The 22,387-nt window shown below is 31.8% G+C and overlaps 1 protein-coding gene across 8 annotated transcripts in view; it reads left to right on the forward strand.

Moving 5' to 3' along the window:
* Positions 1-22,387, forward strand: part of LOC141457348 (dynein axonemal heavy chain 2-like) — a 72,493-nt gene that overhangs the window by 32,899 nt on the left and 17,207 nt on the right. For all 8 annotated transcript variants that reach the window (XR_012460321.1, XR_012460320.1, XR_012460318.1 and 5 more), the window contains 26 exons: positions 614-805; positions 879-1,024; positions 1,208-1,513; positions 1,975-2,148; positions 2,347-2,464; positions 3,429-3,565; positions 3,912-4,067; positions 4,164-4,369; positions 4,991-5,179; positions 5,369-5,567; positions 7,606-7,684; positions 8,702-8,847; positions 9,552-9,735; positions 9,858-9,967; positions 11,559-11,674; positions 12,447-12,547; positions 13,383-13,586; positions 13,672-13,850; positions 15,334-15,438; positions 15,519-15,658; positions 15,737-15,878; positions 16,260-16,295; positions 16,389-16,531; positions 16,617-16,747; positions 19,429-19,625; positions 21,239-21,403. Coding sequence is in view for 3 of the 8 variants with exons in the window: in XM_074134214.1 (XP_073990315.1) it covers positions 614-805; positions 879-1,024; positions 1,208-1,513; positions 1,975-2,148; positions 2,347-2,464; positions 3,429-3,565; positions 3,912-4,067; positions 4,164-4,369; positions 4,991-5,179; positions 5,369-5,567; positions 7,606-7,684; positions 8,702-8,847; positions 9,552-9,735; positions 9,858-9,967; positions 11,559-11,674; positions 12,447-12,547; positions 13,383-13,586; positions 13,672-13,850; positions 15,334-15,438; positions 15,519-15,658; positions 15,737-15,878; positions 16,260-16,295; positions 16,389-16,531; positions 16,617-16,747; positions 19,429-19,625; positions 21,239-21,403 (4,001 nt within the window). In the remaining 5 variants the exon portion in view is untranslated. The remainder of the gene's footprint in view (positions 1-613; positions 806-878; positions 1,025-1,207; positions 1,514-1,974; positions 2,149-2,346; positions 2,465-3,428; positions 3,566-3,911; positions 4,068-4,163; positions 4,370-4,990; positions 5,180-5,368; positions 5,568-7,605; positions 7,685-8,701; positions 8,848-9,551; positions 9,736-9,857; positions 9,968-11,558; positions 11,675-12,446; positions 12,548-13,382; positions 13,587-13,671; positions 13,851-15,333; positions 15,439-15,518; positions 15,659-15,736; positions 15,879-16,259; positions 16,296-16,388; positions 16,532-16,616; positions 16,748-19,428; positions 19,626-21,238; positions 21,404-22,387) is intronic.

The raw sequence follows: 22,387 nt of genomic DNA on the forward strand, positions 1-22,387 counted from the left end.
TAGTTAAATCAGCCAAATGCTCATTGTCCCGGCTCCTCGCAGATCTTTTAGGAGTAATCTCGCAGGATTTTTCCGCTTGGCTTTTTTGCGATATCATCTCAATTGGCATCAAAATGTTATTTAACACCACCTTTTAGTCTCTCAGCTATGCTATTCCTGAGATAATCTATTTCTTTAACGTTGTGTAATCAACGAGACCATATTCCACCCGTTTTTATATTAATTTTAAGTCCATAAATTTTGTTCAAAGCTGAAGATTTATGTACTAGAATTAAACTTGACAATGAAATGCTGCTTAATCTTGGGAAATGATTAATTTTGGAATCTCAGAGGTCGCTATGATTTAAGAGTGAGTTAGTCATTTCTCAATCTGCGATCTGGGATTGGAAAAAGGAAAGGATTTGGTGAGTTTGGGAACTTGAAAAGGAAAAGAAAAATACATGGCCAGATAGAGAAGGTAAGACTGGCCTAACACAATGATAGAATCCACTGAGTTACATGCGATGAATGTATAGGATTAGCTAGCCAACTCAGCTTTCGCTTGCAAAACGAACTTAAAGGACTTGTTTTCCTATTCTTAAATCATATAACAAAAATAATTTCCTTGTTTTAGGAATTGCAGAGACTGGCGCATGGATATGTTTTGAAGAAATCTCTAATGTTAAGTGCGATCTACTTGCCGTTTTAACTGAACTTGTCAAAACAATTCTTAACGCACTTTGTGCAAAGCGAAAAGACTTTATATTCAATGGAATTACTTCGAAATTGGTCCCAACTTTATCAATAACGTTCAACAATCGATCAGGTTAATTTTTCTCTGAAAAAAGTAAATTTCAAAATAGTAAATAGTGGATTGTATTATCTTGCAATTATTTCAGCCATATATGTTGCGGGGGATTCGTTGCCAGATTCTTTGAGACTTCTGCTCCGATCAGTGTGCATGATATGTCCAGATTTTTTTATGATTTGTGAATCTATACTGATAAGAGAAGGATTTGTTAATGCGAACGTTCTTGCAAAAAAGGTATTTAAAAAAAAAAAGAAAGTTAAAAATAATGAAGATAAAGCAAGTAGCTTCACCTTGGCCAAGTAGTTTTTGGCTGACAATTTTGCCAAACTTAGCCAGAATGGATGATCTCAAACGACTGTATAGAATGTAATATTTTTTATCAGCAAAATGCCTAACGACATTTTTGTAATTTTTTAGATCATCACTGTTCATCTACTGACGCAGCATCAGAATAATACACAATTGGAATATACTTTTGAATTAAGACAGTTAACTTCTTTATTGAATTACATAGTGGAATCTAGAGCCCGGCTATCTGAATTTAGTGAGGATGAAGTGATTTTAACAGGAATTAGAAAATTCATGAACGTAATGGAGGATCACGAACTTAATTTAATGAACTACATTAGTGAAATTCTTTTTTTTAATAAATATCCCATTGAAGAGACTAATGAAGTTCTAAATAATGCTATTGTGGAAGAATGTGAGAACCTTAATTATCAGGTTAGAGAAGTACATTTTTAAAGATTCTAGATTTAAGTTTTCAAAGGATCCAATCTAAAATATTTCGAATTATTGTACACGCTCCATTTTATGTTTCCAACCTGACTATACACACTGACATTCCTTTAATCTCACAAGTCGCTAGAACAAGGTACAGAAAACTTCATTTAAACCTGCAATCTCATATAAATCCGCTAGCTTAAAATTTTCTTCAAGAACTCTTCATGATAACCCGACAAGACGCCTTAAAAAACACTGGCCAAGTGATCTCATTTAAAGTGAAGAGAGTGACTAATCGTCTAATGTTTTGGAGTGTATCACTGGGTAACTTCTCCACTTGTGTGTGCCTACGATTCACTTCTTTCGTTGTTACGAAACAACGCCAACGCGCTGATTGTAGCACAAATAAACGCATTAAAAAATTATTGACGTAATTATGACAAAAAAATAAATGGTTGCAGTGTACAGATTTTATTCTACAAAAAGTATTGCATTTACGCGAGCTGAGATTCACAAGACGGGCGGTGATAATAATGGGCCCCGCTGCAACCGGAAAAACAGCCACTTGGACTCTGTTGAAAGCAACAATGTTGAACTTACACGCAAAAGGATATGCCAATTTTCCAAATGTTGAGGTAATATTCTATAATTTATTTTAAAATTTGCAATTTTTAATATTTAATGTAAATTTATTGACCAACATAATATACACATAATTTACAGTAGTTAAAAACTAGATTCTTCTTTAACCCTTACAATTTTGTACGCTAATTCATTTGGAATACATTCTACACCTCAGTTTGCCATTATTTTATTTGTTTTTCTTTTTCAAGTGTTACACCTTGAATCCAGCAGTTTTAACAATTAGTGAAATTTATGGAGAAATAAGCCCGAAAACAAATGATTGGGAAGACGGTCTTCTCTCCTCATTGATTAATAAATTCTACTGGGGTGAGTTCATTATGGGCAGTGTAATAATAAACATAATTAAAAAGCTACCTTTATTTTTGGTGATATAATAAAGAACTGTATAAAACATAATTTTGAAGGGTCAAATTCTTCAAATGAACTTAATCTTTAAAAATAATCTTAGAAAAATTCTTCATTTTGTTAATAAAAATTGTATTGAGAATCAGTGCGAATAACGTTCAAAAAAGATTTTTTTTATTCTTAAATGAATTCTTTCGAATTATTGTCGAAAAAAACTCATTATTGAAGAAAAATATATGTAGCACACAGAATCAACTAATGGAATGATACTTCGAAGATAAAAATCGGTAAATTTCGATGAATTCGAAGTTATTTAAACTTTTATAAACTAGTTAAGAAAGAGATTCAATTAAAAGATTATTGGCAACAAATAGCGCAATATGATTGGAAAAATTACACCTAATAATTCGCAAAATAGTCACTATCAATTTCACAGGCGAAGAAATTTTAAATTTTTGAAAGAAATTGTAATATACATTAAGTTAAGAGGAACCATCATTCAGGAACTTCGCTACAATTGTGTACACAACAGATTCTTACAGAAAATATTCCCATTAATTTTTTAAATAGACAGCAATTTAAAATTTCTCTTGGAAGTGTTAGAAACAATCGAATCAAAAAGAGAGGGTACCGGACTTCCCCCAAAATAGTAAGTAAATTAATTAGAGTGAATCTACCAGATTGTCTGGTAAAAATTGTTTTATAAAGTATTATTGTATCGGTTGACCTCTGTATTCGTTATTTACTGAAAATAAAATGTGCATGACCCCACAACAAAATAAAATATCAACGCTTTTTAATTGCGTTGAAGATTGAAAAGCAAAATATTTTAAAGTATTTAAGAGATTGTAAAAATTAATAGTTCTTCTTCTTTGCTATGATTTTTTTAGATGATTAAGTTACATTTTTGTTTTATTTTTAACAGATCGAACGCTTAGTGAAAAGTGGATTGTTATTGACGGCCCCATTGATCCATCCTGGAGTGAAAGCTTGAACAGTATAATGGACGAAAGCAGGACGATGATTCTTCCAGATGGCGGGAGAATAATCATTCCTGAACAAGTAATAGGCTTTGAATATTTTTCTTTTCATGTAAACATCTTCCCAAAAATAATTTTGATCTTATTCTATATTTCAATAAGATAAAGTTCTTTGAAAAAATAATTTATAGAAAAGCGTGGTGTTGTTACGTGTGGTGGTGATATTCTTTTTCTCTTTTTGCTTTTTAATTTTTATTTTAAGTAAATAAAGGGGCCTTTCACAAGTAGTATTCGGCATAGAAAATGATTGCAACATCTTCATCTTCTTTTTAAAGTTCAAATTTATAATTTATTAATCTAAAGGGCGCTAATGACCAAGGCAGTCGATGCGCTGTAAAAAAAATCTAAAGCACTCACATTGTCAATAGGTTTCATTGATATTTGAGACGGAAAATATACGTTTTGCTTCGCCTTCTATGGTCACAAGATGTTCTATAATACACAACGATTCCAAATGTGTGACCTGGCAACAGTATGTTCTATCATGGTTGAAATCACAAAGCGATAGTGACTACAAGGAATGCGTGAGTTTCCATTTTTAAGATACTTAAAATTATTTCTAGCATTCAAATATGTGTTACGTAATTGTGTGCCCGATCTTTTTTTTTTTTTTTTTTTAGATGAGTGATTTTTTTATAAAATATGTAGACCTTACTCTGGAATATAAAAATAAAAATTGCAAAGAAGTAATACATTTACCAGATATTGTTTTAGTACAATCTCTTTGCAAGATGTTAGCAGTATTCATTCCTTCACGAAAACGTGAAAATTATGTGGATGATTTCGGCAAATTTAAAGAACTGATGGAGCTGTTGTTTATTTTTTGGTTAGTATACCATAAAAACTAACTTTTTTATAATACCTATCTACAATTTTATTAACCCACTTATCCTTATTGAAATTTATTAATGATACAAAATAACATCAGCCTAGGTATTTAATTAAATAACGCACAGGAATATCCAAATATTCGTTTATTATTTTGACAGTTTTATTTACAAACTATGCTTATTTCCCAGCTTACTTAGAGTTTTGAGATAAGTACTAAAAAAAAAAAAAATAGTCAAGTAAATAGTAGTCTTCAGAGATCCTGATGGAAATAAGGCTTCTAGAAGATGTAGACTCGCAGATGTGGTTGTGTGATTTGGACGATAGGGTGCACAATGTATAGGTGGGGAAGAAGTTTTCTTTGGTCACTGTTTGGTTTTATTGCTTGGATAGCTAAAATTTTTGGATATCTATTTTCGGGGATGCTGTTCTGTATTACTAATGTCCTAATTAAATAGTTAAAATGAAGCTTTAAAGTAAAATGAAAAACGGGCGGTAATTTAGTCTCGAAATACATTACTGACAGTGTATACTCATTTCCTTTTCCACCCCGAAACTTAGGCACTATGGTGCTATGGCAAAATATATTTTGTGATTGTAATAACTTCTTATTATTTAGCGTAATATGGGCTCTTGGCGGCGCTATTGAAGAAACTGATAGAGAAAAATTCAGTAATTTTTTTAAGGAAGTGGTCAAAATGTTTCCTTGTGCACTTACAGTATATGATTACTTTGTTGACGAAAAATTAATGTTTTTTAATTCCATTGTACATCTATTAAATACAGCTTCCTGGTACTACAATCCAAAGTAAGTGTATTGACCCATAAAAATTTGATTTTAATGCGCTTATTTATTTAGTTAAGTTATTTAATTTAATACAATAAAAAGAAAAGAAAATTGAATATAAAATAGGAATTATATTTGTACATACATCAGTTCAAGTTCTATTTAAATTCTTCTAGTTATTTTAGTAATGTTTTTATTATATTTTTCTAGGGCGCCTTTCTCACAAAATATCCCATCCTTGCCAGAACAGCATTTGTATGAGATGTTGTGCTCAAAATTATTATTCTCGAATAATTCTGTTTTATTGTGGGGCCAGTTTGGATCAGGAAAATTACATATTCTTAAATCGATACGTTCAACACTTTCACCTGAAGATTTCGTTTCATTCCAACTAAATCTGACATCTATGGTAATTCATTAAAATCTATCAAATATTATTTAAATACTCCAATTCATCCATGCCACCTGAAACGGCCACATATTGTGGAGTTTTGTAAATTTTTTGTAACCTTAAAAGGGTACAGTGGGTCAAAAAAGTATTCATACACCAAGTTTTTTTACTTTATCTACTGAACTTTTATTGTTTCTAGGATGACTATTTCTTCAGCACAAAAATCGAAGATAGTAACAATGAATTGAATGCTCTTATTTTCTTTTATAAACATAAAGAATTGGTTAAAAAGCCGAAAAATAATTTATTGTATGCAAAATAAGTATTCAAACACTCAGTCTGAATGTTATAATTAACGCTAAACTAAAGACCTAATATTTTCTATGCAATCCATTTGCATTTGTTATAGCTTGAAGCCCCCTTGGCACAGATTCCACCAGGTTTAGTATCTCTTAAGACGTGATTTCTTCCCATGATTTGGTTAAATTGGTTATGAGGTCTTCTCTGGAAAAACATTTCAATTTTCGAATTTTCCGTCCCAAATAAGACCTTAAATTTTCAATAGGGTTTATGTACAGAGACTGTGGAGGGTGACAAGTTGTTTCCGGGCATTATAAAGCAGCCATTCCTTCGTTTTTTGGGCTGTACGTTAGGGATCGTTATCCTGTTGAAAGAAGTACGCGCTTTCGAGCCCCAATTTACCAGTAATTTTACTTAAATTATGGCGGAACATGTCCACGTACCTTTCAGCGTTAAGAGTACCATCGATGACGACAAGTTCTCTCCCTCCCGCAGCACTCATGCAGCCCCATACCATCACACAGCCTCCTCCGTGCTGGACAGTTTTTATTATGTTTTTTGTTTCAAGTTCCCTATTAAGTCTTCTCTAAACAAACTTTCGTCCATCGGATCCAAAAATATTGAATTAGTTCTCATCAGAGTAGATTATATTTTTCCAAAATTCCAGCGGCTTATTGGCAAACTTCCGAGCGAAATCCAGTCTCTTCATCCTATTGATTTCAATAATGAATGGTTTCTTCCTCATAGTTCTACTTTAGTAGCCCGCTGCATACTGGCGATTTCGGATGTCTGTGGCGTAACAAGGATCCCTGAAGTTGACGCGAGGCTTTCCAAGAGTTGGCGTGCACTTATCATGGAATTATTGGAAACTTGCCGCACCAGATTGCGCGTTCCTCTCACAGAAACTTTTCTCGGCCTCCCAGAACGTCTTCCGTTATCAGTAGAAATTGTCTTAAACTCTTTAATTATATCCTGGACGGTCGCATGAGATAATGTAAGTTCCCTCCCTATGTGGCGATAACTAAACCCTTGCTGAAGTAGCGCCTCAATTTTATCTTTAATCACGGAATTTAATTTGGCTGATTCTCGCCCCATCTCAATCAACTGATAATAAGAACCAGTATTTATCCCAATTCGAGCTTCCTAATATCAATTTGGATGCTAGCCTCCCAGTACCTAAAATATGTACATAATGAATAAAGCTTAAATTCATAACCATCAGCTGTATGAATACTTATTTTGCATACAATAAATTATTTTTCTGCTTTTTAATCAATTCTTTATGTTTATAAAAGAAAATGAGTGCATTAAATTCATTGTTACTATCTTCGATTTCAGTGCTGAAGAAATAGTCATCCTAGAAACAAAAGTTCAGTAGATAAAGTAAAAAAACTTAGTGTATGAATACTTTTTTGACCCACTGTATATTGATGCGAATGGCCTCAGTGATATCCAGTTTGAGGATTTTATCATATTTAGAACCATTATTATTATGAAACATTTTCAATGAGTTTTTTAGAAAAATATTTTTTTTAATTGATTATTTCCTGAGGTTATTTTATTTTGTTTCTTTCGCTGCAATTTTTAAATGCATAAAAAAAATCTTATCTTTAATTCTAGGTTAAAATCAATATCTAGTTAAATAAATTTTTAATGCAGTTAAGGATGAGCTCTAAACGACAGAAATAATTTTTTTTTTTTTTTTTTAATAATGGTTGCTACTTTAACATTAATGTTATATTTTATTTGTTTGTAGTTCATCCCAAATAGGTTAGAGGCACTTATTGAAAAAAGAACCACACAGATTTCTGTTGGAGTTTATGCTCCTAGTCGAAGTAATCATTTTAATTTTACTTTCTTTTATATTAATAGTATTAGGAATAAAAGTTTTTTTTTTTTAATTCAAATTTATTTTATATAAAAACTAATTAATTCTCAAAATATTTATGTTATATTAAAAATATAGCCATCATGTTCCTGTAGCATTACCTATCTTTCGGCGTGCTGGATTCGAAAGATAAGAGCTGTAGAGCTCGGCGATATTTATAAAAACAATACATTTCACAATAAAGAAGTAGTAAATTATTAAACTATATAATTACCAAGATTATATAAAAGGCAGTTGAAAAATAAAAATTTACTTTCAACAAATGCAATCTAAATCTGAGTGCAGTGCGAGAGAGTGATAATCTGATGGTACCAGATAAGTGATTTAGGCTGGAAAAACTAACTGCTCAATCCAGTCAATTTATTAAATTTTCACCTGGGTTTATTTTTATTCTATCAGGTTCCACAAATGATTCTGTTGCAAGTGTTCTCGTTTCTTGTTTACTAAATCTGGGTGTTTCCAAGCTAAATTACATTCATACTTTAATGCTGTTAACAATAGGTCACTAGATGGGTGGGACTCGACAGTTTTGCCAAATCTCCTCGTAGATTCGCGACACATTTTTCGAACGACCATATTTTTCCAACTGCCCTGGTGATTGACCATAGACCCTTTTCCACACAGATAACAATCCCGTTGATGTCACTTTCTACCATTGGGTTTTCAAGTAGTATTCAGTAAATTTATTAACGGTTTTGTTGACGTCAGCGCACTGAATACCTTTCTTTATGCTCATTTTATTTTATCGATATTGCGATGAAGGTTTTTTTTTGGCACCTAGCAAAGTATCCGACAACTAGGATTGAAATTTAAAAACGAAATTAATAATTACAGATTCTTACGTAATAACATATGAATAAAATATCTTATAACAAAATGATTTATTGATGTATATCACTATTGTTTGAATTAATATTCACGATGTTTAAAGTATTTAACTTTTAATCTAAAAAATGTGTTATAGACAGGAAATTATTAGTTTTTCTGGATAATTTCAATGTACCCAAAGCATTAAATAACGGTAGCCAACCCACTCATGAATTGGTAAGGCAATGGATGGATTATGGATTTTGGTATGATAGAGAAAAGAAAACTAAACTTTATTTTAAGGTAAATAAATTCTATCTTATTGTTGATGATTTGATTTATTTAAATAATTCAAAAGTAATAAATAATGTTACATGTTACTACCAGTCTGGAATATGATTAGCCCAAAGCGTACGGCCTCGCAATCAGCGGGCCTAAGTCAAAGTACTGAGATTAAATCTTGTTTAGAGTTTGTGTTGGTCATTCACTACCTAAGCTGTAAGAATCGGAATTCGTGGAAAGTTTTTCTCGGGCGAATTTATAGTGAACCGTATTCTTAACAAACGTAACGTCTCAAATTTTCATTTGATACGCAACTAGAAATACCGTTAATTGAATTTTACTATAAATCCACTCCTACTTTTTTATATAGAGGTCCAAGATAGATGTACATACATCAAAGAAAATATTGCAATTTTCCAGTATCCATAGAGGTATTATGCTGCACAGTTACATTTTGTACTTACCTTTCCTCCGTGTGGATATCACCTTGCAGAAAGTTACGAGAACTTAAAATTGGATTTGACTTATCCGCTTTCCAATTTGTCACCCTGAACCTGATTTTTCTTTCTAAGTTGACTCTGTATTTTTCCATCAATGACATAAAATTATTTCTATATCTGTAATGTACACATACAATGATTTTATAAATAAATAAAAATATAGTATCCTATTGTAAAAATCAACGACGTGAATAGATATGCATTAGTTAAAAAAACTTTTTATAGGAAATCGCATTTCTGGTGTCTTCTGGGCCAAGCTCTAGTGGTAGAAATCCGATTAATGAGAGAGTGACAGCACATTTTACTGTGTTTCATATTCCCTGTCTGACATTACCTCAGATGGAAAGTATCTTCAATAAGGTGTTATCTGAAAATTTGAAACTATTTAATGACACTGTACACGCACTTGGTTAGTATAAGTTCTTTTATAAAAAATATATAATTTTATTTTGATAGAAACAGAATTAGGAATGTCATTAACGTTTTTATTCGCAAGACATCAATTTAAGAGTTAAAATTTTTAAATTTTAGGAGATTCACTTACAAAAATATCAGTAGCTTTCTTCAGTCACATTTCTAAATTATTTCTTCCGAAACCGTCAACATTACATTATATTTTTTCGTTTCGAGATTTGCTAATGGTAAGTAACTTCCATATATGATATTTCAAAATCTAGACAAAATGTTTCGGTCTTTTAATTTTACCAGTTTCACGGGATAAATCCTATTCGTCTGTTTACAATAATTGTCTTCTGTAAATAGAGACTATTATAGTTGAGAACTACTATTTAAAGGTATTTATTTCTTTAAATTTTTCTTTTTTACTCATTATTTATTAAGCGACTAGAATCATGTTTATCAATATTTAATCTAACAATTATTCTTTCCCATTAAAAATGAGCCCCCTCCCCCCCAATATAAAATACAATTGCAACTTTACAATTCTAAAACATTACCTGAGCACAAAACATTCAGACCTTTAAATATTACTAACAAAGTTTCATAATTTTAATTCACTATTATTACAAAAATGTTTTATTGTTCATTAACATTTTAAATATCACACATGATGTAACCTCTCTGGCTCAGTTTACAAGTGTGTGATTATAGACGTCTTATAGCGGAATTGCTTCTTATTGTGCGAATTGACGTCTTATAGAGGATGAAATTCCACTATCAGTCGAGTTTCGGGCTATGACGGATAAAATCAACTATTTATAAATCCTAATGAATATGTAAAGGAAGCTAACTCTCCTCTGATATATTATTTAATAAGTAAATCCATATTTGATTCCTCATTTGATATTTAATGTTTAAATCTAACGTGAATGCGAAACACTTTCAAGAATAGTATAATGCTGTGAAAAACTGCTGTATATACTATTATTATGTCCTTGAAATTAGTCAATTTGTTGACAGATGTACCTCCTGTGTCATTTATAGGATACTGGAACTTTTCTTGGCGAATCCCAGCTTTTTATTTTTTGTTGTTAGAATTATCTTTTGTAACTTTTCTTTTTAACTCAGTATTTGGTTTACCCTGCATAAATTTTCCACTTATAAGTATTTCAGAAAAACGGATGGTAAGGTAGGAAAAAGTAAAATAAATTCACATTTTCATAATTAATTTTCATTAAATTTCTCTGTACCGTCCAATCGTGCAGTACATAAACCAATCGAGTAGATAGCAAAGTCGCTGTTAGTTGTTCGAATAGGTAGCCGCTTCCACAGCATCTGATGGAACTTGGAAACATCGTGGGAGATCCCCAGTTCAAGTCTAGCTTGTCGCTATTTTTAATTTCTCAGATTGTTTTTGTAATTTTTGATGGAATGGATGTCTTTAACTTCTTAAGAAATAACAAAAAAATAACTAAACTAAGAGTTTAGAATGATTCATTATAATTTACAGGGAACCATTTCAATGCCTAATAACAAGATTTTTACAAATATCAAGGATTTATTCTGTTCCTATTTACTATTAAATTCCATCAATGAAAATTCCTGAGAATAATTACTTGAATTATTTTTATTATATTATTATTGCTTGAATGATTACTTATATTGAATACAAACTTGAAAGAGTATTTACTCGCTTCACTCTTTAAGTTGAATTACTTAAAGTTGGTATTTTAAAATACACTTCCCTATTCAATAAATACTACTGCTCAAAGTTTTTAGAAAGTCTACATCATATAAAAATTCTGTGAATTAACACATTCTGTTGTCACACAGTTGTTGCAAGGTCTTTTGCTATTTGATTATACAAAAAATGTTGGTCCATGCGATTATTATCTCTATTGGATTCATGAAGCCTACAGAACATTAGCTAATCGTCTTTGCGAAGAAAGGTTTGTATTTAAAAATAATGGTAAATAAGATACATTTGCGATTGTGGTTTTGCAATTACAATAATTGTACTGTAAACTTGACTTTCACGATCACTAGAGACCCCTAAAAGAGCTAACATTTTGATTCATTAATAGCAGTAACGTCTTTAACTGCATCTTTAATCAGCAAGATAGCTATTTAGAACTCCAATGTCGCATTGTGACCCTCTCTGAACTTAGATTCCCAAATCGATTATTCGGCAGGACCATTCAACGAAATGGTTCCAATCTAACGTCTCTCTATACATCAAGTTATATTATTTTCATTTGAAAGTTTTTCCAAGAAACTTCATTGAAGTAACGTTCATTGTTAGGGATAAAGATAAAGGCGGTTACGTTATATCAGCTATCTTAAGAAATAATTGTGTTGCCAAAATTCTAATTTGGAAGAGGGCAACTCATGGAGTGCAACTGAATAGAAAGGCATTTTCAATTTTTCTATTATTGGTTAATTTATTATTCATAGAAGTATTTTTTCCGGCTATTTCTTCTAATATATTATTGCCTTTACAATAATTACTTCCCAGTTCAGAACGTTCTTAACTGTTTCTGTTCTCGAAACGAAGTTTTTATTCGAACCTACATAAAATACGACATTCTCTTAACCTCCTTCAAATTTATCATTATTCAAGTTTATAATTGTTCAAATTAATATATTTTAATTATTAGTATATACACATACTTTTTTTTTTTTTATTGGTTAACCTTTTATTTATCTCTTGATTCTCTTAAGTGAGAAAAAGCTGATTCTTAATGAGATGAAACCTTTTGTGGAGAAATACTTTTGGGTTCCTTGGGATTTTTTAGTCCGTTCACAAACATTACCATTTTATTGTGAGTACCATTTTATTAAACTTTTTTTTTCTTAAAAAGTACAATTGTATTTATGAAGGATATAATTTTGTTTTAATCATCTAAACTGTTGCCCAGGCTTTCAAAATTACATTAGACATTATTTATTTACTTCTATTTACTACTCATGAGAATTGATTGGTGTACCAAAACAAAGCTATTCAAATTTGAGATAAAATAGTATTACATAAGCCAGTAGATAATTTTTGTCTTTACTAATACTTTTGGTAGGGCGTAACAGACATCATTGAGATATGGAATCTGCCCAAGGGGAAACTATTAAGATAGAGTTAAATTCTACAAATTCTTTCGCTTCAGGTTCAGAACGTAAAAGACTCAAATTTACCTTTACAACTAGCCGATTACATTTCGTTTGCTGTAACACTATTGTCGGTATTAAACTGTACAAATGATTCAGGTTCAGAACGTAAAAGATTCAAATTTACTGTTATGACTTTAACCGGTCCCATTTCTTCTGCTATAACACTATACTCCGAGGAGCACTTTCTTATTAATTCTTCCCTACCAGTTGGTACATCTCGTCTCCTGTTGGGCAGCGACGTCCAAATTAAGTTTTGGACATTGATCTGCAATATTAGCCATGTGCTTTTGCCGTAGACTTCTTCACTTAATTCCACCCTTTTCGGTTTTCGAGAAGTTTTTGTTTATAGTTAGGACTTTATTGTGTTTATTACGTGTAATATCCTGAGTATTCAATTATGCGGTATGTTTCATTTAAAACTCTACCCATTGTGGTTCACCACCCGATATTTAATACTAATAAACAAATTTGGTGATTAATCTGTTGATTTTGTAGGTTCTTTCTTGAACGACAATATGATGTATGAAAAAGTTAAATTTAAAGATGTAAACAAATATTTACAAAGAAAATTAGTAGAATTGAACCAAATGCCCTCTGTTCCATTAAATGTTATACTATTTAAAGAAGCTGTTATTACATTATGCTACATTTCAAGGATAATCACTTTACCAAAAGAACATTTAATAATTGTTGGAATTGGTAAGATAGGTTTTAGTGCTAATGTAATAGTTCAGTTTGTTTTTTATTGTATTTTATTTTATGATTTTTTTAAAATGATAATTAGGAGGTAGCGGACGAAAAACTCTTACAAAAGTTGCTTCTCTTCTATACTTCTACCAAGTATTTGAAATAAGCACTTCTAAGAATTACGGTTTAAGTGAATTTCTCATTGACATTAAAAAAATGTTCGAATATACAGGAATTATTGGAAAACCTGCAACATTTATAGTGTCTGATAATGAGGTAATCTGCACGTTTATTAAATTTGTAATAACTTTTTACAGATTAAAGCATGCGAAGGACCCTGAATAAGTGGAAACTACAGCCAATTTTTTTTTTTTTGAGCTTGCCTCTTTTTTTTCTATGAGCAAGGATCAGGATTTGCTATTAGTCGTTTTTGTGATATGAAGCAATCTGGACTCAAGGCACCAAAGATTTTATATTGATACGCAATCAAACAGGGCCTTTTTTTTTCTAGCGTAGTCTACACAAGGCTTTACATCAATCACCCCTTCTTTGAGAATGTTTCCTACCTACCATTCTCTGTAAATAGCCAGGCACCAGATTAATCTGGTCCTACCTTTTAAGCGTCGCCTCGGTTCTGGTTTTGGAGCAGTTCTTTTCATTTAGATATGATTTCTGTAATTATTCAATGGCGTTCTTACGTGCTCTTTCAAAAGCCATTTTTGTGTTCGTGGACATACCTATACAGATACTGGACTTGCGAATGGCGTGTTGTCCCATTCCTAGCCTGTTGGTCTCGCCTTCATTTCTCCTGATGCCGTCAGGTGAGGCACCTATTTAAATATAATATTGTTATAAGCTGCCCTTTAGACTGCCAACTTACCCATACATATGCTTCCAATGTTTTTTTTTTTAGAGCAGCCTAGCTGCCAGAATAGATGATTATGTTCTCTTTTCAGTAAAGCTTTTACTCAGGACTTAATAGAAATGTTTTACCTTAGAATTTGGTGAAGTGACAACTCAGAGCACTCAGATTTTGGTTCCCGAATTATTATAATTACGGTTAGAAGAGTATTCAAACCTTGTTCAATCTTGAATTTCAGATCCACTCCTAATGGTAATAAAAGTTAAGTAATCCCCTATTTTTTCAGGCGGGACTAACTTCCAACTACCAAATTAGGTGTAATAGACCAATACTTTTTATAAATAACATTTTACCAATTATATAAAAAGCAGCTAAACGTCGGACTTGAACTAGGGATCTCCTAGTTACCACGCACTAAATGCGCCTCCTTTTAAAGGAAATAAATAAAAACAAATTAAATACATTTTTATTGCAAATTAATGAAATCTTTTCATAATTAGCCAAATAAACGGGGGTTATAACAGCCACATTCACTTTTGCGTTTATCTCTGATATTTCAACGTGAAGTACGCTGATTTACTGTACAAGAGAAGTCGAATAATGCCTAAAATTTGGCCGTATCTTTTTACCAGAAATCAACATCGTTACCTACAACGCATCAAGGTCATAGATAATCGTAATCATAAAAATATTCTAAAATGATTGCTTTCTCTAAAACTGTTGATAATCGGAGCATTATTTATGAGAACTTTTTTGTCCAGTTCAACGTGGTGTATCATATGTAAAATAAGTACTTTACATCTGACTTTCATTATAATGTACCTTTTTTCTCTTTTATAAGAATGTTGGCATTTATAAATTTGTGATTCATTACTTAATTCATTTTGTGCACATAAGATAACGGAAGAATTTTTTTGGGACGTCATTAGTAATTTTGTGGGTGAAGGAGACACCTTTGATGTTAATGGTGATTACTTGTTCACTAAGGAAGAATATAAAAAGGTATACGTAAATTAATTTACTAAATATTTATATTCAAATGTTGCAAGGACACTAAATCATTAAATTTTATCATTATCAAGATAAGTTACACATTAAAAAAAGAAGCAGAAAACGAAGGGATTAATACAGGTAAAGAGTATGTTTACTCTTACTTTATCAATCGCGTGAGAAATAATCTTCGTGTTGCCTTCGCAATGAATCCTATTGGAGAGTTATTCACGTAAGTTTAATTTATTAGAAATAATTGTCATCGCTGAATTGCCTTTTTCTGATTTCATGATTATTATTTGTCCAAAAGTGATCGATTAAAACAAAATCCAGCGCTGTTAAAATGTTGCTCTGTAATGTGGAGTACAGAATGGCCAAAAGATGCTCTGCTTGAGGTTGCACAATATTGTTTGACTTCCTTCGACGTTCCTGCAAGTATACTGAAAGGAATGGTAAGAAACATAGCGAAATATCTACTTAATAGAATTATGCTGTGCCGGTCAGCATTAAGGTTTACTTCAGTCACATTCACTCTGGGAAGCTAAAATTTTCATTCTTCTCCAGAGTTTCATGTGAAAGGTCTGGGTTTATAGGTTTATTCTTGTGTCATATACTACTAACTGGCATAGGTGAAATTTTGAAACGAACCAGGAAGTCAAGTCTACACTAACCTGGATGAAAATACGATAAGAAATAAAGAAAACAAATATTGCATTTATAATTAATAATATTGGTAATATAAACGGATAACTATGCATTAAATTAGTTCATTCATTGGAAAATTGTTTAAAATATTTTTTATCATAAAAAAAAATGATTTCTTTCTATTTTAGGGGCCAGATGAAGTGAAGGTTTATTCTACAATACCGGTATTTTGTTACTTTCATATGAATTTGACTTTCTTTAATTAAATTCTTTTTTAATAAAATTACCTTTTTTTTTTTTTTGTTTTCTGATGATAGGAGGACTTACATCCCAAACTTTGGTCAGCGTTTGCCAACATATACGCTTCTTTACTGGAATTACAATTGAAATTGGTAGAAAGTAAGCAGTACATTTACATTTCTCTTGAAAATTACTTGGATTTCATTTCACAGTACAAAATGTACGTATGTTTCCCCAACTAATAACCCTTACTAAGTTTACGCTTAATGTTAATTTTTATATTAATGTTTTATTTTTTATCATAGAGAATTATTTAAAAAAAGAAAGCGTTTTTGGAGTAGAATAAATAACTTATCTGCGGGACTGCAAAATTTGAACTTTGTTAAATCTCAAATTGAAAAGCTGAATTCAGAATATACAGAAAATGTTGAAAAAAGTAAGTTTTTTTTAGCTTTCTTCTTCGTATATACACTCAACAACAAAAAAACCGGACACAATATTTTTTATATTAAAAGCTGATTATCAGTGATGTGTTTGTTTTTGTGGGTAATCTGGTTATTACAGAGAAGGAAGGGTCTCAGTCCATTGAACTAATCCCTTCAGGATCAGTAGGGCATGAGATAAGACCCAGATGTGGCTTATTTGTCTTGAGGCTGCTTTACCTGACGGAACTCTTCTAAACTGTAAGCAGGTTTTCGCAACTTTAAAGAGCTTTAATTTATTAACCGCGCCTTTCTGTCATTAATAGACGTGATTTTTTTTTATTTTGGTCCAGAATAATGGTTCTTTCGAATGTAGATGTAGCCTGAGCTGATGCCTTGGCAAGAGAAGACCGGAGCGTCCGATCTATCGCAGAAACACTTGGAGTAGCGAAGTCCGCCATTAATGATGCATTCGGCGTTTCCGGGAGACTGGCAGTTATGAACGGAGGGCTGGCAGTGGCCGACCAAGGGCCACAATTGAAGTTGACGATCGATTTATCACGCTCTCAGTATTGAGAGACCGCCATTTAACTGCTCCTGAGGTTCGGGACAGGCTTCAAGTGGCGCGAAATACGCGTGTTAGCTCGGACACAGTATGGCGGAGACTGAGGGAGCGTGGACTTGTTGAAGCAAGGCGCTCCGCGACAGGGCTCCAACTCCTGGAAAGGCATTGTAGAGAAAGGATTATTTGCCAACCAGCATTTTCATTGGACTGTAGTGCAATGGGGAACAGTTTTATTCACAGATGAGTCTCGCTTTGGTCTTACCACTCAGACGATCGAGACAGAGTATGGAGACGATCATGGGAGCGATTTGTTCAATGTACTCTTCGCGAGTCTCGACCTTTCGAAAGGAGATCAGTTATGGTTTAGGGTGAAATCAATTTCCACGCCCGTACTGAACTGATTTTCATTGATAATGGGGGCTCTGACTGCTCGGAGGTACATTGAGGAAGTGCTCCTACAGGCTGTGATCCCGTTGGCTCCATTTATTGGTGACCAATTCATTTTGATGCAGGATAATGCTCGCCCACATACCGCCAGAATTGTTACCGAATACTTGGAGCAAGTGGGAATCACAGTTCTGGACTGGCTTACACGAACTCCCGATATGAATCCCATAGACCATTTATGGGATAATTTAGGAAGGCATGTTAGACATCGTCATCCTCCTCCTAGTGACTTAAATCAGCTCCAAATTGCTCTTCGTGAAGAATGGGATGCTCTGCCGGTGGAGTACGTCCAAAATTTAATTTCTTCTCTGCCTGACAGGATTAGGGCCCTTCGCCATAGAGGAGAGAGAAATACCCGCTATTAGAAGAACATTCCTTGTCAGAAAACCTGTTAAAAATGAAGAATAAAGTTTAAAAAAAAATGTGTTAATTTCTTATTTTTTCTTTATTTTATAATTTTGTGTTAATAATTAAAAAAAATTAGTCATCTGTGGCAGATTTTGTGTAAATAACTTATAAATAAACCAATTCTTACCATAAATTAAAAAGATTAACGTATTTAACAAAATTATGAGACCAAATCTGAGTGTCCGGTTTTTTTTGCTGTTGAGTGTATAAGAATGAATTCTAGCTTATTTTAATTTAATTTTTAGATAATCATTATTACATTGATTTTAAAATTAGAAGTTAATGTTTACTATCGAAATAAAAAGAAAAGTATAACGTGTACACTGACACGACTTTCTCTTACCGCAGTCAGTTTTTGTGGAGTTTTCTTTCACGCCAAGCTTTCAACCTATTCACTAAGCCATCTTCAGGGCTTATACTTAAAAACCATTATAATTAATTTTACATTATTAACGCTAAAAGTTGGTGTGTCTTCTGTCCTTACTGTTGAGATGCAAAGTGTGGTCAGTTAAAAACTGTTCAAGTTTTACGCTGAGGTCCCTCAATAACTTATTGATTCTAATCAGATAGGCCTGAGTTGCTTCAACTAGAAGTAGGACTATCATTGGAAAAATGTTAGTTCATGTTATGTTCGGGGGCTTCAGTCCCTAATCCCTACAAACTGATGCACTGACTACACACATACATAGGGAGAGAGAGAGAGTGATAAACCACTTTTTTTTAGGTTGGAAGGAACTTTAATTATTTAGATATTCCTGTGAAAATCGATATCGAAAATTGGACACTTTCACATAATATATTTCCTCTTACCTAGTGTAGTAAACATAAAATTGGTATTTCACAAACCACGGTATTGTGCTATGTATCATAGTTTCATAAATTGAAGCTGAAAAAAGTCACTAGTTTGAAGCAACCTATAATTTTTTAGAATACCAGAACAGCTGGATTTTTATACTTTCACTTGAATTCGTGATAGTAGAGATACTAATTAGGTTTTCTAATCTCTGAAACATTAGTAAATTAGTTTTGATAAGTTTGTTTTGTTATTGAAACATACATGGAACCGTTTACAAAACAGCGATTTCTTATTCCAGAAATGTATATTCATTTAGAGTCTTCAGCAAAGCTTAATTATCTTGAATTCCGCAGATTGAGATTTTTCTTCCATTTAAAAGATTATAAAAAAGCCGATCAGAGATAGCATTTCTTATGTTAATAGTACAATAACAGTGCGTTCTCAAAAATCAGTGATATGTATTTTTCATTATATTTCAGTTGCAACCATAAACAAAGACTGCCAACAATTTATTGAAAACTTCCAGATGAATAATGCAAAGCTAAATGAACAAATTGAACTAATAGCTGAAAATATGGAGAAACTTAGTCAATTAAAAGAGAACTATAATGAAAAGTTACAAGCTGCTATGGTAGATCTTAAACCAGTGACACCTGCTTACGAAGCAGCCATTGAGGTGTAGTTCTATGTTTTGTTAGATGAGAGAGTTATTTATAAGTTATATCTACAACTTATGTAAGTTATAACTATATAAACCATTTTATAAAAAACACGTTTATGACAAGATTTAGTTTTCGAGGGAAATTAGTTTTATTACTTTGCAAATAACTGTTTCTGGATGATTTTGGTTTAAGTTAGTTTTTACATAGCGCTGTTTCTAGCGAAAGTAAACTTTGACAACTTTAATATTAGAATATTATACAAAGTTACTAATTGTAAATTGAGATTTCTAGTAGAGGAAATTTGATGATTATTATTATTATCATAAAAAAAGGTGCTTTAGAAAGATAAATGTTTGTAATAGAAATCACTTTTAAAAAGTTAACTAAAGAAATTGAGAGCTAGAAATGTTTTTCTTTCTTAATAATATACATAAAAACCCACAGAAACCGTGTTTCCTCACTAATTCAAAATTGGCTCATACTTTCGTTCTATCATCTCATATATTTTCTTTAATTCTGTTCGATAACTTTTCGAACCAAAATCGGGACAGTTTGTTAAGGAAGGATCTTTTTAGTACGTTAAGTACGTTGTGTGAGCTATTCATAATAAATAAATGACATTCTGTAACTTTCAAGAAATAGATAAAATTAGGCACCTCTTATTTTTTTAAGTATTTTTACGGTTTCTGATGTTTCATTTTTGATTACTCTTTCCAATTTTATGTGTTTTTAACTTATTTCTTTATTTTCTTTAAAGTACTGGAAGACATAATACGTTACTTTGATACTTTAGTAGGAATACTTTAGTTGTTTATAATCAGCCATTAATAATCCATAAATTGGGATATTTTCCAATCGTATATTCTATATAATATATATAGAACCAGGAGCAAGAATCCTAGAGATTTCTAAAGCCCTGGAGATTTGACGTGTTTTCAATTCAGAAAATAATTACTAACATCAACTTTCCGCCTTCTTTCGGAAAATAACGGTTCCAAAGTTGACAAAGGCTTCATCATCACACACACACACATATATATATTGAATAATAAAAAATACTTCCTTTGATTATCTTCCATTAAAATCGCAACATTTGGTGCCTTGGTGTGACTGTGTAAAAGTGTACGAGTAAATTGTAAGTATTATTACAATTTTCCTCTGCGTTTGCTGTAGGCTGAAGGATATGTTGAACATGTGTTAAGGTCTTAAGTCATTATCTCGCATTTACTCTACACTTGTCTGAGTGAGGGAAGTCACATGGTGTATGTGTTATTTGCAATATTAATGAAAAGAAAATCCATGTAACTCAGTTAGCAAGTGTAGTGTGAGATGAAGTAGATGATAGTAGTAGTAAAATTCTCTACACCAAACTGATTAACGAACCTGTCATGATGGATGAATCTCCGAAACTTGCCAGGGATACAAAAAAAAACAATACAAAACAAAAATACGCATGCTCCAGGCTTATAAATTCAGTTGAAGCACTTATATTTTGAGTACTTGTGATAACCGTTAATAATTCGATTATTAACTGATTATTAATTGTTTACTTGTGTTGACTAAATTTTATTTTTCTAAATAGATAAATTTACAATTTCTTTTTTAACATTGAAAATTTTCTTTCCAGACTTTACATTTATTGAATAAAGACGATTTTGAAGAAATTGAGTTTTTTGAAGTTCCACCTTATAATGTAACATTAGTTTTCAAAGCTGTAATGGTACTTTTACAGCTACCACCGAGTTGGGACAACGCAAAAACTCTTATTGCTGACTTTGACTTTCTAGAGAGGGTAAGGAAAGCCTCTTGTTTTTTACTTATAACCATAAACACATTGGATTTTTCCTTAATCTTAATCTTTCTAATGATTGTGAAAACTTGTATGTTCTTTGTTTTTCTAACAACTGACTAAATGGAACGAACTCTCTAGTGTAGTGATGCCAATGCGCCTGGCGAAGACTTTACGATAGAAGTATATGTTGAAAGTTGAAATTGAGTGCGACACTGTTCACTAATTAATCTTTCACCGTCAAGGTGCATTTCTCCTTACAGTAAATCCGATTATTTTGGATAAAAAAAATTTTTACCATCGAATCGTTTGTAATAAATTTTAAATCGCATTTGTGTTTTCTTTACTACTTGGGCTACGAGCAAACGCTTTCAGTCATGAAATGGTCTTAAATCCACGCATCAAGCTAGAAATTACAAACTAGAAATAAAAATTGAAGTCATTTTGTATCTCTTCTCGTTTTATAGCTTGAAAAGGTTTTATAAATAGGTGTTCCTTATTATCTTTTGCTAAATTTTATATTTTTTCATTAATTCATTATCTTAAAGCAATCACTTTTGGATCTTACTTAGTTTATTTCATTTTAAAATAAAAAACTCCCAGCTTTACATAAAGCTGCATGTTTACTGTACTCTTAATAAATGAAATTTACACTATATCATATAATTAAATTTATCGTCACTTCATCCTCTTCATTAAAAAAATTCAACGCGAAGGTGACACTTGTTGGGCTCGTTTTGAAATATCAAGTAAAATGTGGCAAGTCCATGTCGATCTCATTCCACTGGTTTAGGAGATCACTTCGTTAAATAATAAATTGTGGAGTGACATTCGTTGCGGTATTTATGAAGGATGTATGACCATCTAGTGAGTATTAAAAAGTAACTTGTTTCAGCCACGGAAAATGTTCGAAATTGAATGCAAATTATTTATTTCAATTATTTATTTATTTATTTCAATTTATAACAGTTTGACCGAGCATTGAGG

This window comes from Rhodnius prolixus, unplaced genomic scaffold (assembly GCF_049639745.1).
Source record: "Rhodnius prolixus isolate KJV_2025 unplaced genomic scaffold, Rpr scaffold_10, whole genome shotgun sequence".
Lineage (NCBI taxonomy): Eukaryota > Metazoa > Arthropoda > Insecta > Hemiptera > Reduviidae > Rhodnius > Rhodnius prolixus.